Source organism: Suncus etruscus, chromosome 1 (assembly GCF_024139225.1).
Source record: "Suncus etruscus isolate mSunEtr1 chromosome 1, mSunEtr1.pri.cur, whole genome shotgun sequence".
Lineage (NCBI taxonomy): Eukaryota > Metazoa > Chordata > Mammalia > Eulipotyphla > Soricidae > Suncus > Suncus etruscus.
The window spans coordinates 157,843,275-157,862,720 of NC_064848.1; the positions used below are offsets into that span (position 1 = coordinate 157,843,275).

Genomic DNA, 19,446 nt, shown 5'->3' on the forward strand with positions numbered 1-19,446 from the left:
TCTTTCTTGTCATTAGAGTCATTACAAAAGGCAATAATTCCCTTTTTATGCTTACATCAAAGCGAGTTAGGTTTCTGTCACTTGTAACCAAGAGCCTTCACTCACACAAAATAAAACCAAACAATACTAAACGGAATAAACTAAATGAGTATGTGAGTAAGTAAAGTCTGCCAAGAGAACTCAGGGCTCCTAGGAAACTTGGAGTAACCCCACAGATTCCAGCCATCCACAAGCAGAGACAAGCAGGCCACACACAAATTGACAGACCAAGAGGCCAAAATTCAGAACAGTTCATGGTTCTCAGCATTACCCTCTGTCACCTAGCCCTTGGCTAGAACTGATACCAGTTCAGTGATCCTGAGTAAGTCCCACCTTCGTTCTATTCCTAATCCAACCGGAGCTGGCTCCAGTTCCAACCCATGATCTCTGCTTGGGACACAGCACACAGCTCAGTTGTGGTTGGCCTTCATCTGGGATGATAATGGGAAGACGCTGTTGCTACTTCCTATTGAGTGTATCACTTTGAAACAGATTAAGAGACGAGAGGGTGCCATCGGGACAGCAAGAATGAGGTGAATCACCTTAGAGAAGTCCCATCTGATGATTCAGAGGCAGATGACTCCTTCAGAGCCAGTCTTGAGTAAAGAGGGTGGGAGGAGGGAACCCTCCTTTCCACTCAGAAACACTGGCTAAACCAAAAGTTCTCCCTGAGGGCTAACTTCAGCCTGTGTGTCTGTTCTGCCAGAGCAACTGAAAGATGAAGAGGGAGGGCATGCCAAGAAGAGTGGAAGCTCCAGTCCCCGCTCCTTTCTAGGGTGACAGGGATGGGGATGGAAACTCTCAGAAAAAAACTTACTCCATGAAACGCTGACAAGAAAAGATCTAGTGGTTTCCAGACACTCCAAAGTAATTACCACAGGAACTGGGGTGACGAGGCTGGCAGTAGGGCCAGACGCCAGTGTGCAGTGCCAATTGAGCCACCGAGGGTCCCATCCCACAAAGTTCCTCTTTCCAACCCCTAGTCCCAGGCTGCCCTTTTGGGCCCCTTAGAAGTACACCACTACATTGGAGTCTTCCAATGTATTCCAGTCTGGGCCTTGGTTCCAATCCGAGGCATCATAAGACTTCTCACTAATTTCCACTCTTCCTGCCAACCCCCTTTTTGCCCAGGGCTATTATCTCAACACCACTTGGCACCTCCCAGCTTTACAGTCACACTGGCCTCCAGGCTGGCAAGCTCAAGGGCATGATGCCAGCAGAGGAGCTCAGCCTCCAGACTTTCCCTCCCCAATTCCTCACCCATCTCCCTGCAGTTAGCTTACCTTCATTGTGGGAGGTGCAGTGAGAGGAGGAGACAGCGGCCGATCCGGGAGGGTCACATCCGAGCTGTTGGCCAGCTCCTGCTTCCTATGAAGAGGCAAGAGCACATGGAGAGGTGAGTGAAGGCACTGTGGACTTGAGAAGACAACCTAACACACACTGTGGAAAACTAGGTTTCCATTGCTAGGGTTTGCCTAAAATTTTAATGCTAGATTTTATTAAATCTAGGCCCTGTGCCACCAGCATCAACATCACCAAAAATTCGTTAAAAATTTAAATTCTCAGAAGCACACCTGCAAGTTCAGTGGGCACCTGGGTTCTGACAACATCCCTGAAGTCTGAGACCCAGCTATATAAAGTACAGAGGACTGGGGCTAGGTGGGAGAGAGAGAGGAGTGAGGTGTGAAGGTCCTTCTCTGCCACACCACATCCATACATACCACACACACACTCAAGCACATCATACACACATACCACATATCAAAACACATCACACACACCACATACATTCAAACGCACCATGTACGTTACATACACATGCCACAAACACACATACCACCATACTCAAGTATATTACATGCATTAAAAACGCACCATGCACACTCAAGTGCACCACAGACACTCAAACACATCACATAACCAGACACATACCATATATGTTCAAATATACCACATGCCACAAATACACTCATACATAGACTAAATACACATGCAAACACATCACACGAGCCACACAGACACATCACAAACTCACACACACAAGCATACCACATAAATACCTATACCAGGCATGCCACATTTGTATGCATAGACACACAGTCTACCACACATCAGTACAAGAGTTGACCTCAGCAAAACAGGGTTGCCTGCTGTGTAAGCAGCAGGTAAGACTTATTTTAGTCCATGTGGGCTAGGACCATGAAGAGGCAGCTAAACAGAGTTGTGTCACCATGACAACATGACTGCAACAAGTTAGCAGCTCTCACACACTCCCCACTTCCCATCTGGCCCTCACTGCTGACCAGGGAGGGCTGGTTTGCAGTCCTGTCACCAGGCAGAATGTTGGCAGTGGGGAAAGTGTTCTGATCAATGCTTATACAACAGGGCCAGCTGGACAGAACCTAAAGAGATGCCTGCACAGTGGTTCTGGTGTCCTGGATGTCCCTGGTGATATCCTGGAGTGCAAGGTTAACAGTATTTGGAGAGGCCCCATACCGGAGCCCTTCTCCCTGGCCTGAGGAGAGCTGGAAGGCTTGGCAGGCCCCCAACTGTCCTTGTCTTTTTCCCCTGACTCCAGGCCTTCCCTGGGTGCTAGCTCAGATGGCCAGAAGTGGGTTCAGGTGGACTCTTAGTGGTCCTCAGGCTTCCCCCCCCTCCCTCCGTACTCCAGGGGGGAGGTGCATGGGGAGGAGGGCGGGCAGACATCTGGCCTCTGGTTTCCTCTTTGATTCTGGAGACCAGCTTTTGCCAGGTATGGGGTTTGGGGTGGCCCCATACCGAAGCCCTTCTCCCTGGCCTGGGTTGTGCTGGGAGGCTTGGCAGGCCCCCAGCCGTCCTTGTCTTTTTCCCCTGACTCCAGGCCTTCCCTGGGTGCCAGCTCAGATGGCCAGAAGTGGGTTCAGGTGGACTCTTTTTTGTTTGTTTGTTTTGTTTTGGGGCCACACCTGGCGGTGCTCAGGGGTTACTCCTGGCTGTCTGCTCAGAAATAGCTCCTAGCAGGCACGAGGGACCATATGGGACACCTGGATTCGAACCAACCACCTTTGGTCCTGGATCAGCTGCTTGCAAGGCAAACGCCGCTGTGCTATCTCTCCGGGGGTTCAGGTAGACTCTTAGTGGTCCTCAGGCTTCCCCCCTACACTAATGTAAATGCACTTTGGGAGGAGGGCGGGCCGTTTTAGTACTGGTTTATGTTGGGAAAGTCACTGGAATTTTTTTCTCCTTGTTTTCCTATTGATTGTATTGTATGCATATATTTTATATATCCATAACATCCATCTTGTATTGTGACCTTGATACTGCCCTACAAATCTCATTTCTAATATTTTACTGCCTCAGTCCCAACCCTTATTTCCCCCTATCTTCTCAGTAGGTGTAGCTCATGACATGAAGCTCACCACATAGAATGATGAGTGCAGTTAAAGAAATAACTACACTGAAAACTATCATAACAATGTGAATGAATGAGGGAAAAAGAAAGCTTGTCTCGAGTACAGATGTGGGTGGGGTTGGGATTAGATAGATCTGGGAAGTTGGTGGTGGGAATCCTGCACTGGTGAAGGGGGGTGTTCTTTACATGACTGTAATCATACAACTACAATTATATTTGTAATCACGGTGTTTAAATAAAGATAATTTATAAAAAAAAACAGTATTTGGAGCCAAAAAGATTGGGATGGGCCATCAAGTCTCTTAACACTAAAACTAGTTCCTTCTCCAGCAACACATCCCCATCTATGCCTGAAACAGTCAAGGGGTAACGCCTGACCCTGTTCAAATGACCAGAGGAGACCAGTGTCACTTGAGGGAATAGGGTCTTTGTACCCAGGATTCTACTTCCATTGGCAGTGACAGAACACTTGTTCCTCTGCCACCCAATCCTTCTTAAGGAACCAACTCCCACCATGTAGCCCTGCAGCCTTCAGAGGAAACCCTCACTTGGAACCATTACAATACCCAGTCCTGGTTCCCCTCAGTCTAGACAGGGAGAAAGTAAGCTCAACTCCCCAGGTGCCTGTGGAACCCTGACTGCCCCCCCAACACACACACATAACCCAGTCTGGCTCCACCAAGTCTCCTTTCTGCTCCTCCATCTTCCCTTCTCTGTCCTCATCCTAGTGCTGGCCTCACCCTGATGGCAGGACAAGACGCTCCTCCAAATCCATAAATGTCACCCTCACCAAATCAGCAGGGCTGAGACATAGCACATGTGCCATGCACGCACACTCATTTACACAAAAAATTACACCACGACTATAGCCTGAGAGGAGAGTCCCAGACTCCCCCTTCATTTACCACCCTGATTCTCATCAATGTGGGGTCCATGTGGCTGCTCTCTCCCAAAAGCCATTTTCCTCTTTGGGCACTTGTACCTGAGAGCCATGATGGGAGAAAAGAGAAAGGACAATCAAGAACAGAGGCTAGGCTGGCTGGTCCAGGTTCAATCTCCAGCATCCTATATGGTCTCCCAAGCACCCAAGCTGGAGTAATTCCCAAGTACAGAACCAGAGATAATCCCTGAGCACTGCTGAATGTTAACCACCCCTTCCCCAAAAAAAACAATAATAGAGGTTCTATAGATAGGTGTTTGCCTTGTACCTCACATGGTTTCCCAAGCACTACCAGGAGTGATCCCTGAACACAATCAGAGTAATCCCTGAGCACCACTGGGGATGGCCCAAACAAACAAAAAAAAAAATAATAGGGGATTCCAAACTCCTAAGTCCCCTGAGGTGGGAAGCAACTCACCTTGGAGAGCGGGACCCCTGGAATCCAGGGAAGGGTGTGCAAGGAGAGAAATAAAACAAGCCTACACCTCAAGTTTAGAAGGTAGGTCAGGACCTCCCATTGGGTCACATAACTCTGTTAAAATGTGCCTTAAAATAAATTTCTTTATGACTTATCAGTAAATGTTTAATTTATATGCCTAACATCCCTATTTCGCATACCTATATACTCAGCCACATGTAAACAATTCTGAGGTGAAAGAGGATCCTGAGCAGAAAAGTTTAAGAAACCTTGGTCTAGGGCCCAAGAGATTGTAAAGGGGTAAAATCACGGGCCTAGAATGCAGTTGACCCCAGTTTATCCCGCAGCACCATATATGGTCCCCCCGGCAATACCTAATACAACCTAAATCCCTGACACCACTGGAGTCCCACAGCACCACACTCTCATGTTGAACTGCCAGCCTGGTTGGCCAAGAATCACTGGGAGGGATCCCCAAAGACTGTGGTGAACTAAAGAGACAAACAACAGCCATGGCTCTCCAAAAACATAACATAAGAGGGGAGGCTGCTGGCAGGAAATAGTTTGCACTGGTCAAAGATTGCCTGTGCAGTCAACTCTCTAAGCATCTCTACATTCCACAAAATGCCTCCTCCAGGACTCAAAGCAGATATAGTCACTGTATATCAGGGATGCCCCTCAATCCCCTGAGCTGAGCCCTTTCCCTGTGCCAGCCTGTTGGCCTGTTACCAGCCTATTTCCTGGAAGCTGTTGAAAGTTCCAGGGACCAGGATCCAGGAAGAGGTGAAGATTCTCAAGTGAGAGCCAAGGTATCTTCCCACTGGAAGCATTTCCCAGTGATGTGTGGAGCCTGGAGGTGCTAGAGTAGAAAGGAGAACTATCAGCCAATTGCTGCCTCCAAGATTCTGTCCAGGACTCCAAGGGGATGACAGAGAAGCAGAGATCAGACCTTAAAACATATATAGGCTTTAGAATATTTTAACACTGCCTTGGTATCAAGGGGGTTCCATGTAGAGACATGATGGGGCCCACTGCAGTCTCCTATTTTCAATTCCAGTCCTTCTGCTGGCAGCCCAAAAAAAGTACTTAGTCAAAAGCTAACTGCCTAGGGCTGGAGAGAAAGTACAGGCTGTGATGTGGTTGGTCCCCTTTGGCCCCTGCACTACATATGGTGACCAGGCACTGCCAGGAGTGACAGCTGAGCATCAGTGGGTGAGGCTCAAAAAGAAAAACAAAAATAATCAGTTAGATATAAAAACTAGGGGGCCGGAGAGATAGCATGGAGGTAAAGCGTTTGCCTTGCATGCAGAAGGTCATTGGTTCAAATCCCGGCATCCCATATGGTCCCCCATGCCTGCCAGGAGTGATTTCTGAGCATGGAGCCAGGAGTAATCCCTGAATGCTGCCAGTTGTGACCCAAAAACAAAAAAGAAAAGAAAAAGAAATAAAAGCTAGGGGCTGGAGTGGTGGCACAAGCGGTAAGATCTGCCATGCACACACTAGCCTAGGACGAACCACGGTTCAATCCTCCCAGCATCCCATATGGTCCCCCAAGCCAGGAGCGATTTCTGAGCACATAGCCAGGAGTAACCCCTGAGCATCACCGTGTGTGGCACAAAAACAAAAACAAAGAAAGAAATAAAAGCTAGATACCTATTACTGTATCCGAAAACTGTGTCCTAAAAGGCATAGTGAGGTCATAACCTCCAATCCCCGTGGACCTTATTTGAAATAGACCTTTGCTGATGCAATCAAGTCCAGAAATCACCCTGGGTTCCAAAGGGGTTTGTAAAAGCGGGCAGTCACAGGACAACAGAAGCAGACACTGGGGTGACACAGTGGGAACACCAAGGATCACTGGGCATAGCCGGAAGCTAGAAAAGCATGACAGTCTTCCTAGGAGCCACCAGAAGGAGTGTAATCCTGCCAATGCCTGGTTTTGGAACTGCCAGCTTTGGGACAGCAACAAAAAATATATATATTACTTTAAGCTGCTGGGGTTTGTGCTTCTTGGAAATGATTAAAATCCCTAATTCTAGGGTCTGGCCTTGACTTTGTAATTGGAGAACCAAATCCAAGGCAGATGAAATCCCTGCCTCAGACTCACCATACCTGCGAAAGCCAACAGGGCCCAGCGTTGTCCTATCGCAGTACACACAATTCCTGACATGTGTATATGTGTGTGTGCCAAAGATAGCAGAATGGCTAAGCCATGGCTGGTGCTGAGATAACCAGAGTAAACTCATGCGCTCAATACAATCCTGAGACAAACACATCCTACAGGAGTAGGTGAAAGTAATGTGCTTCTCAAGGGACAATCCTGAAGCTGCTCTAATTTGTTATAAGCAAAAAAAAAAAGTTTCCCTAGCTATTATTTATAACAACATTCATGTAACCCCAAGTGATGCTGTTGTACAATGGCGTGGAAATTGAAAATTGTCCCTCTGACCAACCCACCAAGTGCTCAGACCTGGCCTGGCACCTATGGAAGGGCACGGTCTGGACCCACACAAAGATCAATGACAGGAGGGACTGGTGATAGGGGCAGGTAGGGAAAGGAAGGCAGAGAAAAGGCAGAGGAAGATCATCATCCATGCAGCTAAACAAGGAGGTAGTTAAAAAGCACAGGTTAGGGGCCAGAGAGATAGCATGGAGGTAAGCAGTTTGCCTGCCAGGAGCGATTTCTGAGCCTGAAGCCAGAAGTAACCCCTGAGCACTGCCAGGTGTGACCCAAAAAAAAAAAAAGCACAGGTTAGGGGCAGCTCAGGTGCGTATTTCCTCTGGAGCCTCTCAGCACCCTCTCCTGACAGTCTCACACTGAGCTTCCCCACTCAGGAATCCTGTCTCTAGAAGCACAGAGTAGCTGAAGAGGCTGTGAGAGACACTAGCTGGCTTTAGTCAAATGTAATTCTCCAACAAAATGAGCAAGGTAGGTTGGAGCATAAGCTGAGGATTTGGGGGAATGATATAAATGAATACGGCTGTCCGTGGGGATCTGAACAGACAGTCAAGGAGGATCCTACTTCAGTACACAATATCCAGAATCTTCAGTGTCCCCTCAGACAGTTCTGCCTCTCACCCTTTGTGGTCACCACAGCCAACATCTCATCCACAGCAAATGTCTTTGCAGGATATGCCCAAAGCAAGGAAGCAAAAAGTAAGGTTCCAGGTGTGGCTCTACCAGCTACCCCCAGCCACACCACCCAGAGTAACCCTGGCTCAGTTCCCTGACCTCTCTATGACCCCTTCCTTTCTCAGCAAAAATAAAATTCTGAGAAATTAAATACAAGGAATTAAATGTAGGAGCGACAGAAAGTCCTTTACAAAGGTGGTTAACTGTTATATAACCATCATCTCTTATTAATATAACTCATAAAAACAGTGATCTAATCTCCCAGGAGAAAGAGAGAAACAAGCATCCAGGGTGCTTAACTGTCTTGGAAAACACTTCTGGACCCATAAATAAGCCCCAGTTCTAACCCTGGGATCTACTTTCAGGGTCAGAAACAACAGTTAATAATCAACTAGAAATAGCTGGGGCTATTTCCACAGAGGGAAGGTGTTTGCCTTGCATGTGGTCAATCCAAGTTCAATACCTGGTCCCCTGAGCCCACCTGAGCACTGCCAGTGTGGCAAAAGAAAAAAAATAAATAAAAGCAACAGGAAATAGCTGTCCTGCCATCTCAGGGTAGAGCTAAGTCGTCCCTGCAGAATTCTCCAAACTTCACACCCTGTTGTCTGCATCTCCAACCAGCTTTCCAGTTACCCTCCCAGGCTCCATCCACTCCACTTTCTCCTGTTTTCCAATTAACAAAGCGAAAGAAATATAAACCACTGGGTGCTGCAAAGAGTTTCCCAAGAAAATCAAACCAAAAGAAATAAGAAACGTTCAGAAGGCCCAAAAGGTAGGAATCATCTGAGTGTCTACTGATGCTAGATGAATAATCAAGTATCCTATGCACACAATGAAACATAATTCAACCTTTAAAAGGAACTAAGTATTGACCCATGCTACGAGGCATATGAACCTCAGAACTTCAGACAATGCTCAGTGAAAGGCCACATATTAGAAGATCCCATTTGCCTGAAATGTCCAAATAGGCACATCCACAAAGACAAGAGTAGACTGTAAAGGGCTTGGGGTCAGAAAGGTACATACATGATTATATACATGAGTACATACATGACTGCTAATGGGTTTGGGTTTCTTTTTGACATGAGAAAACTGTAACAGAACACATAGTGGTAAGAGCTGCACAACATTATGAACATTATGAACATATTAAAAACTACTCAAAGAGGGGCAGGGGGATAAAAAGGAAGGGCTGTAGGATAATGGGAAAGGTCATCACTTGCATGCAACTAACCTGGGTTTGATCCTTAGCATCACATACAGTCCCCAGAACTGTCAGGAGTGATCCCTAGACACAGAGGCAGAAATAAACTCTGACCACCACTATTGAGTATGGCCCCAAAACAAAAACAAAAACAAACAAACAAAACAACCAGCCTCAGGTAAGGCACATGGCTCCAAGTCCCCAAAAGGGACAGATGTGAAGGTGAAGGCAGTAATATCTATACTGTGCCAGGGGCCAGAGAGAGAGAGCATGGAGGTAGGACGTTTGCCTTGCATGCAAAAGGACGGTGGTTCGATTCCCGGCACCCCATATGGTCTCCCGAGCCTGCCAGGAGCAACTTCTGATCCAAGAGTAACCCCTGAGCACTGCCAGGTGTGACCCAAAAACCAAAAAAAAAAAAGTAGTATCTGTACCGTGCTAGGGCCAAAGTAGAAGATAGATGGGGAGGTAAAGAGAGCTCAGAGCACATCTCTGAGCTGAGGAAAAGTCTCCTTGTGAAGAAGGATATTGGTCACCTAGTAGCACTGACTCTGCTATTCCACACCTGAGCACTTGCCAATGCATTCTGAAAATTTGGAGTGCAATTCTCTGGTCATCAAAACTCCCCTGGAGTGCAAAAGCACAATAGCCACCTCCAGCATGCAGAGCCAGTTCCAGGGTCAATGGACTCAAATGCTAGCAGCTCTGGAAGAAACTAGTAAATTGCATTAACAGCCAAGTTATCTACATGAGGTCAGTAAGGTCTCAACAGTCAATGCCCACACCTAGGCTCTCTCCTTTTCTCCAAAGAGGCAAAGGTCCCAAAGCACCTCAACTTGGAAGCAAGAAAGAAAGCATTCAAAGCAGCATCAGGAAGCATAGGTGGCTTACAAATATTTATTAAACACAATGCCAGAATCCTGTGTAGGGAATACAAAAGGTCTGCGGGCCACCCTCAAACAACAGAACCCTGGAACTGTGCAGAGCCAGGAGTGGCTCTGGATGTAGTTCACATCCTGGGCAACAAGATGTAGCTACAAATGGGGAAGCCTGGACCAGGCACAGCTTCAAGCAGCACACCGATTTCTCAGTGGGTATGATGAGTGGGTTTTACTTGATCTTCCCCTAAGAACTCTCAATCCCTAAACTGGATCCAGGGTAAAAGCACCAAAAGAAACAGCACATGACAAAGGAAAGCAGACATGGAGACCCAATGTGCTGACACAACAATGGAGACCCACTGTAGACACTCAATGTGGAGACCAGTATGGAGATCCAAAATGAAGATCCAGTGTGGAAACCCAGTTTAGCGATCCAATGTGGAGATCAAGTGTGAAGGTCAGTACAGAAACTCTGTGAGGAGATCAAATGTTAAGACCCAGTGTGAATGCCAGTGTGGAGACCCAGTGTGAAGGCCAGTCTAGAGATACAGTATAAAGATCCAGTGTTAAGGTCAGTATGGAGATACAGTGTGGAGACCCATTGTGGAGATCCAGTATGGAGGCCCAGTGTAGTGATTCAATATGGAGACCTAACCATGGCTCTAGGATGGGAATAACTGAACCTGGCCCAGTGCTATATTTCAGAGCTGATGGGGGACTAACCCACACATATGGGCAGACAGGCACACTCTTGGAAAAATGAGGCTTTACTGAAAATTTTACAATTAACATTGTACAGTTCACAGAATAAGCAGCAGACACTGAGAGGTTTGGTCTGGACAGAAGGTAACAGAGACTGAACATTCAAGGGCTGGGTCTTAATCAAGCTCTCTAGCTCCAATGACATGATTCCTTCCTCTAACATTGAGAAAGCCAGGTCTACCTAATCTGAGTATCTGAAGAGAAGACACTGGCTGGAACTTTCTCATATCCTTTAAGTTCCTGGAATCTAAGGGTAGGCTATGTATCTAGTGAGTGTGATGTATATATTTTTACAAGCATATGAGAAGACAGTCTAGGTGGGGAAAATGAGCATGCAAAAACCATCCTGAAGTCACTAATGCTTCCATGAGAAAGACCATTGCCAAATATTAACTGTTCAAGTTAAAACAGATACAGACAAAAAAACCTGGTGACACTGAGAAGAGAAGGTCAAAATGCTTTGGGAGATCAAAGTGTCACAGAGGAAGTAACAGTTGAACTAGACATTGATAGCAAAGGCCAGAATGAGCCCAGGAAAGAAGAAAAGAAAGAGCTGAAAAGCAGAGGCCTAAAGGAATAAAAGCAAAGAGCCCATAGATGGATGCTCTATGTTCCCAGGGCAGGGAAGTCTGATCCCTGGCACTTAGCAGACCCTCAAAAAAGAAAAAGTGATGTCTATTACTCTGTTCACTGCTGGCATATTAACAATCCTAGATCACAGGATCACAATTAAAATAAACATTAATCGGGGCCGGAGCAATGGCATACCAGTAGGGCATTTACCTTGCATGTGGACGACCCGGGACAGACCCAGGTTCAATCTCCGGCATCCCATATGGTCCCCTGAGCCTGTCAGGAGTGATTTCTGAGTGCAGAGCCAAGAGTAACCCCTGAGCACTTCTAGTGTGACCCAAAACAAACAAACAAAAAACAATAACCATTTCTCCTAACTTCTCTATTCATTGGGAATGTCTGTCTCCTAAAAGGAAATTGTGACTACGTTAGTGCCAGAATATTTCACCTGTGCTACACATAAGATAAGGATGCACTAAACTTCAAAGCGCATTGAAATTGGTTGTGAGTCTCCTACTACATTTCAATCTCTTTAAATCTGCAGGTGCTTAATTTTTTTGCTTGTTTTGTTTCTCTTTGGGGGTCACACTCATCGATGCTCAAAGTTACTCCCAGCTCTGCACTCAGAAAATTGTTTATCAATCTTCCTTACATGTTCTTTGTAGTTCAGAAATATCAAATCTTTTTAAAACCAGTACAGTTCTGGGGCCTGGAGAGATAGCACAGCGGCGTTTGCCTTGCAAGCAGCAGATCCAGGACCTACGGTGGTGGTTCGAATCCCGGTGTCCCATATGGTCCCCGTGCCTGCCAGGAGCTATTTCTGAGCAGACAGCCAGGAGTAACCCCTGAGCAACGCCGGGTGTGGCCCAAAAACCAAAAATATTTAAAAAATTTAAAAAAAGAAAAAGAAAAAACCAGTACAGTTCTGAGCCCTCAGTTTGACTAAACAACTTGGAGGAGCTTTAGAGCCTATTAAAGTTTGACATATCATAGAATTATTCTACATAAAACAAACTGCAAATACCACTTATAGTCGTAATTTGAAAAATTATCTGTATTGTACTTGGGCTGCCAAAAATCTAATATGACCTTATGTATTTAAATTTGACAAGCTAAAAAGTTCCAAATTAACATAGCTAAGTTTCTTGAACAATATTATAACCTCTGTTCAAAATGTAACTAAAAATATAAAACCAAAATGACTAGCTAAAGTGGAAATCGAACAGTGCTTCTGAATACACAACTGACAAGAAAGGAAAAGCATAGCTCCACATCATCTGCAGTGATCCATAACATCGATCTCCTTTTTTTACACCAGTTCCACCACCAGTGTGACCTTTCTTTCACCAGTGTTCCCAGTTCCCCACCCACCACCATAGTCTGCCTCCATGCAGGCACAAACAAATTTACTTCATATTGTTTGTTTCATTACAAAGGCAAATGAAATTAGCAAAACTTAGATCAACAGTGTTAATTTGAAATAACTGTATATCTCTCCATAGCGTTACTAAGGTCAGTGTCTAGTGTCTAAGGATTTACTGGGCTGTTGTTGATGCTAGCTGAGCCTTCTCTGTTACTGTTTAGGCTCAGTGAAGTTGGTACATTACTATGTAACTTTCCCATCAGATTTTTAGTGATCCTACTGGGCAGACACTACTATAAAATATTGAGGTGTTGCATGATCACAAGATAGGATTATTAGATCTGAAACGAATTTGGTGGCTTAGGTGATAAGGTTAAGTCATGAAACTGGGCCATTCTGTCTGAGGGTAGAGGGTCTGGCACTGGTTTGCTGTAGTTCTTGCAGAGAGGAATACTGCTGCTTCCCTCCTTTCTAAGAATACCTCGAAAGTGGCATATCAGCACAAACCAGGGAAGTATTGGTGGTTATTATTTTCTTTTGGAACTTGGTGGAAGAGCTGGACTTTCTCCTACCAAAAAAAAAATGGTGACTGTGGCATGGGCTGCTGTGTTTACCAGTGGTATGACTGGGTGAATGTGAGGGGGCTTATCCCAATCCCATTCTCAAAAAAAGTCCCAGAGTTTTCACCCCTATAGTCTGACCTCACCTGAGAGGATTTAGCTCCTCGTGTTATTTTATTTCAGTCACAGAGCTGAGCTGCACCATTTCTGTCAGAGGGTGGAGGGTGTGGTACTGAGATGCTGTAGTTCATGCCTTGTCTATCTCTTTTAATACTAACAACAACCCTTTGTAGTAAATAGTGTTATACTCATTTGAGAGATGGAAAACTGAGACCCAAAGAGGTTTAATAACTTGTGGTAATCTAGGAGAAAGAGAAAGAGCCTGCTGGAGAACCACACCCCCACCTCAGTTCCCTCAATGTTAGTGCTTGAGGTGATCTGGGGTGGCCTTTGCTGACTGTGATAATCACTTCCTGACCTTCACAGTAATCTTCTTTCTGATAGGCTACTCTGATTTTCCTCCCATGGCAGAGTCAAGTACATCTAACATCAGTTCATTCAAGTTGTAAAAAGGAAGCAAGTTCAAGGAAGCAATGAAATAACTACTATCTCAGCAGTGCACAGGCACACCATTAAAGGAAGTGTTTGATGACTGAGGTCTAGGAAACAGTTATAGAGCAATCTCAAATGCGACTTATAGGAAAAGAGGAGCAGCCAGTTTCAGAGGTAGGTACAACTAAACGATACAGCTCTGCTGGAAGTTTCAGACAACAGAGAAAACCAAGCAACTGCAAGGAGAGGAAATGCAAGGAGGAGTGGCAGGGGAAGGCTGCACCAGGCTTAAGGCCAATAGACATAAAATAAAAGGGTCAGAGACATAGGACATCTCAGAGGCAAAATTAAGAAGCAGGTGGCTAATGGTGAAAGAGAAATATGAAAGACTTGGGTGTCAGAAAACTGAATAGATGAGATGTCAACCCCGACATAGAATGAGGAATGAAATTGGGTTTGCAAAATACAGTGTACATCCTAGACATGCTGTGAACATTTAGACCCTGTAAGCCTGGGGCCCCTGATGTATCCAGGTGGTATCAGAAAAGAACAAAAGAGGCTGGAGCAACAGTACAGCAGGTAGATCATTTGTCTTGCAAGCAGCCAGCCTGGGATTCAATCCCCAGCATCCCATATGATCCCCTTGTACTGCCAGGAATGATCTCTGAGCACAGAGCCAGGAATAAATCCAGGTAAAGAGAAAGAAAAAAAGAAGAAAGGAAAGGAAGAGGAGAAGGAGGAAAATAGTCATCTAAACAGAAACAGAGGTTGTTGCTGAGGCCATGGGGCAGAAAGTATGGGAAAGGCTGAGGAAAGAGAGATGAGAGGGACGGAGTGGAGGCCTGAAGAAGGTGGTAGAAGGCCATCCCACAAACCAGGAGCTCCATTTCCCAAGGACTGAGGAAATCACCTGAGCATCAACCACGCTGAATCACCTGAAAACTGCAGAGTGAGCAGCTTCTCTCACCCGTCAGCACTTCTGCGGGCACTACTAGGCCTCAGTTGCAGAAGCTACATCATGGTCAAAGCCAAGGCGGCCAGCTCACAAGGTCATGGCCTCAGATGGCATCAGAATCAAAATCATAAACTATGATGTTATGGAGGTGCACTAACCCAAAGAGATGGAATGGAGGACTGAAGCCAACCTGGATGGCACACATGGGTGCTTAGTTTATGGTTCAGTTTAGATGCATGAGGTGCAACAGAGTAAGAAATAAATTTTGGGGCCGGGGCGGTGGCGCTAGAGGTAAGGTGTCTGCCTTGCCAGCGCTAGCCTAAGAAGGACGGAGGTTTGATCCCCCGGCGCCCCATATGGTCCCCCAAGCCAGGAGTGACTTCTGAGCGTATAGCCAGGAGTAACCCTTGAGTGTCACTGGGTGTGGCCCAAAAACCAAAAAAAAAAAGAAATAAATTTTATGTAATTCCCTTATTCCCTTAGGGAATGCAGCATGAAAGAGAGAGGAAGAAAAGAAAGAGAGAAAGAGAGAGCAAAGTACAGTCTTAAACCTATTAAGACTTCCAAGAAGAGGGGCCGGAGTGGTGGCGTGCCTTAATGGCACTAGCCTAGGATGGACCATGGTTCGATCACCTGGAGTCCCATCTGGTCCCCCCAAGCCAGGAGCAATTTCTGAGTGCACAGCCAGGAATAACCCCTGAGCATCGCTGGGAGAGGCCCAAAAATACAAAAAAAAAGGGGGGGGGGGCAGAGAGTTAGCATGGAGGTAAGGCATTTGCCTTTCATGCAGAACATCGGTGGTTTGAATCCCGGCTTCCCATATGATCCCCTGAGCCTGCCAGGAGCGATTTCTGAGCATAGAGCCAGGAGTGACCCCTGAACCCTGCTGGGTGTGACCCAAAAACCAAAAAAACAAAAACAAAAAAAAAAAAAAGCTCTAAGAAGAATACAGTTGATCCACAAGCATCTAGTTTGCTTCTTCTGACGTCCCTTAAAATAATAGTTAATTTCAAGCTTGAAAAAGTATGAAATGACAAGGGATGATATAATGAAAAAAAATAATAGAGGACCAGTAGGTGGCTCAAAGGGCTAGAACACATGCTTTATATCTGAGCTTGATACCTAGCCCCACATGGTTCTGGAGTGGCACAAATTTGTTTTTGTTTTTTTGGTTTTTTGGTTTTTGGGTCACACCCAGCAGCGTTCAGGGGTCACTCCTGGCTCTACACTCAGAAAATCGCTCCTGGCAGGCTCGGGGGACCATATGGGACACTGGGATTCGAACCACCGACATTCTGCATGCAAGGTAAATGCCTTACCTCCATGCCATCTCTCCGGCCCCCGGAGTGGCCCAAATTTTTAAATAGAAAAATACTGGGGCTAGAGAGATCAAATAGTGAGGAAGGCAGTTTGCCTTGCACACAGCCAATCCAGATTCAATCATGGCATTCCATATGATCCTCCAATCTTAGCCAGAAGTAATTCCTAAGCAGAGAGCCAAAAGTAATCCCTGAACACCACTGAGTATGGCCTCAAAACAAACAAAAAAGATAAAAATAAAAAAGAGAGAGATGGGCCAGAGAGATAGCATGGAGGTAAACGTTTGCCTTACATGCAGGATGGTGGTTCGAATCCCGGCATCCTATATGGTCCCCGGAGCCTGCCAGGGGTGATTTCGGAGCACAGAGCCAGGAGTAACCCTTGAGTGCTGCCAGGTGTGACCCCCACCAAAAAAAGTTAGTCTAAAAATTTAGAGTTGTGCTGCATAAAACTAGGGGATACATGCTTAAAGGGGTGCTGGATATTTAAGACACTGAGCCTCTGAACACCACCATCCCACCCAACCTCAGCTGGTTGGAAACCACAGTCCCTTCCTCACCAGTCAGATGGCCTTTGAACCCTCCCATGAAAAATACAACTTACGAAAAATGCAACACCTGGTTTCTACTGAAAAAAAGCTTGTTACCTAAATCATCCCCCGCGAAGGTGCTCAAGCACTCAGAACCACCAATCTACTTCTTTTGATATAGAAACAGCTAAGGATGACCAGATATTCAAAGAAAGCCTTCTAAATAAGAGGAAAATGATGGTGGATCGGAAGCAGTGGTGCAAGTGATAGCGTGTTTGCCTTGCACACGCTAACCTAGGGCCCACGGCATCCCATATGGTCCCCCAAGCCAGAAGCGATTTCTGAGTGCATAGCCAGGAGTAACCCCTGAGCATCACCAGGTGTGGCAAAAAAAAAAAAAAAAGGGCAAGACGGAAATGATGGCCAGAGAGATGATACAGCAGGTAGGCTCTACTGGTCCAGATACAATCCCCAGCACTCTATATGGTCCCTCATTCCTACCAAAAGTGATCCTTGATTACAGAACCAGAAGTAAGCCCTGAGCACCATCAGGCATGAATTCCCACCAAAAAAAAAAAAAATCACAATATAAAGGACCAACAACTAAATAAGAGAAATCAAAATACTGCAAAAAAAATAATAATAAAAGTGGAAACTTAAATTATTTTATGAATTAATATCCTCAGAGAGATAAGACAAGATTTTGTAACATGACACAAAGAAAGAATATTATAAAAATGGAATTATCTGGGGCCAGAGTGATAGCACAGAGGTAGGGCAATTGCCTTGCATGCAGCCGACCCAGAACAGACCTGGGTTGATTCCCAGCATCTCATATGGTCCCCTGAGCCTGCCAGCAGCAATTTCTGAGTGCAAAGCCAGGAGTAGCCAGGAGTACTGTGGGTGTGGCCCAAAAAACAAAAACAAAAAAAAGGAAATTATTAGATCATAAGAATGAGACCTAGAAAATAGGAAATGATTGAAAGACTGAGTTGAAGATATATCCCAAAAAGTTGAAAAAACTAGAGAAATAGTCTAGGGAGTATGGCACTTCCCTTGCATGCAGTCAATTCAGTTTTGAAACCTGAAACCCCGAGCCCTGCCAGGAGGAATCCCTAAGCACAGTTAGGAGTATCACTGGATGTGGTTCCCCTCCACTTCAAAAAAATGAAAAAGTAGAGCAAAGGATAAAGATGAAAAATGAAAGAAAAAAGATCAGAGGATCTGAAACTAATCAATATATTTCTGAAGGAAAACTAATGATATAATAAAAGAGAGGTGTTGGGTCAGAGAGACAGTCCAGACAGGACAGTCAGAGCGACAGTCCAGCTAACTTTGCTTGTGGCCAACCCTAATTCGATCTCCAATACCTCCAAAACCATATGTGGTCCCCTGAGTGTGGCCAGGGGTCACTCCTCTGTAGAGAGTGAGGAATAGCACCTAAGCCTTGCCAGATATGGCTCAATCTAACATACATGTGCACATATACACAAACTGAAAGGAGAGTGTGGTAATTTATTTTCTAAACTGGTCTTTCAGTGAGCACATCTCTTAATTAAAGCCCTTCTATCTCTTTACTTTCAATTTAAGGCTAGCTCTGTTCCTCCATTTTGACCAATAAAATAGGACAAAAGTAACGTTACTTAACTTCCAAAATTAACTCATAGAGACTCTTGAAGTTTCCACCTCAATCTCCAAGAACACTTGTTTCAGGGAAAATAAACCCACTTGCAATGTTTAGACTATCTTAATGTACTGTAGTACCATATGGAAAAGCTGCATGGAAAGAGATACCCAGCCAGCATCCCAGTTTCCCCAAGTGTGGATCCCATCCTCGACATCTCTGCCCCAGCTGTTAGCATGAGAAGAAAAATGTAGGATATGAGCCCAAGCCAGGTCCCAGCTGAGCTGCCCAGCCAGCTGTAGGAGTGAAGCTGCCCATGAGAAGGTGTGACATTGTGAAGCAGAATTAAGTCATTCACGCTCTACTGTGGCCAACCTAAGAATTCAAACTCTGAGAATCTTTTTTTTGCTGTTTTTTTGTTCTTGAGCCACACCTGGTAACACTCCTGGCTCTGTGCTCAGAAATCACTCCTGGCACTGGGACTATATGGGACTATATGACTTAGGTCGGTCCTGGGTCAGCCGCGTGCAAGGCAAATGCCCTACCACTGTGTTATCACTTCAGACTCCAAACTCTGAGAATCTTGGACATAAAAAAATGGCTGGTTTTACCCAGAATGGAGCAAATTATTAGAGAAACAGTCCAGAACACCTCTCAGAACTCAAGACCCTCTGCATCCACCCATGCATGATGAAAGAAAAAAAATCCACCCAACATGGTCAGGGAATTTCAGACCTTAGTCAATGAAAAGTCCTCTCTGCAGAGAAAAAAATAGAAATACATACAAAAGAAGGTAAGTTAGCTTATCATCTAACTCTAGTATCTAGGGGGCAGTGGTGTGATTCCATCAAAATCTGAAGGAAAATTAGCTCGATACAGATATTTCTCTCCTTCCTTCCTTTCTTCCTCCCCACTCCCATCCTTTATCCCCTTTTTCTTTCCTCCCTCATCTCCCTCACTCCCTCCTTCCTTCTTTTCTTCTTTCCTTCCACCCTTTTTTCCTCCCTCCTTTCCAAGCTCCTTCCTTCCTCAAGATAAAAAGAAAAAAATATGAAGGAAAATTAATTTTAACATAACACTTTATAACAAATAACTATCAATCAAGTGTGAAGGATAGAGCAAACACAATCTGAAATGTGAAATTCACTCCCTCAAACCCTATCAAGCAGGAGTAAGAGTTAAATTGTTTGGGGCTGAGGACA

The 19,446-nt window shown here is 45.4% G+C and overlaps 1 protein-coding gene across 3 annotated transcripts in view; it reads right to left on the minus strand.

Moving 5' to 3' along the window:
* The window catches only part of RAP1GAP2 (RAP1 GTPase activating protein 2), a 263,550-nt gene that overhangs the window by 123,047 nt on the left and 121,057 nt on the right, over positions 1-19,446 (minus strand). For all 3 annotated transcript variants that reach the window (XM_049782321.1, XM_049782311.1, XM_049782302.1), the window contains one exon: positions 1,323-1,407. In XM_049782321.1, coding sequence (XP_049638278.1) covers positions 1,323-1,407 — 85 coding nt within the window. The remainder of the gene's footprint in view (positions 1-1,322; positions 1,408-19,446) is intronic.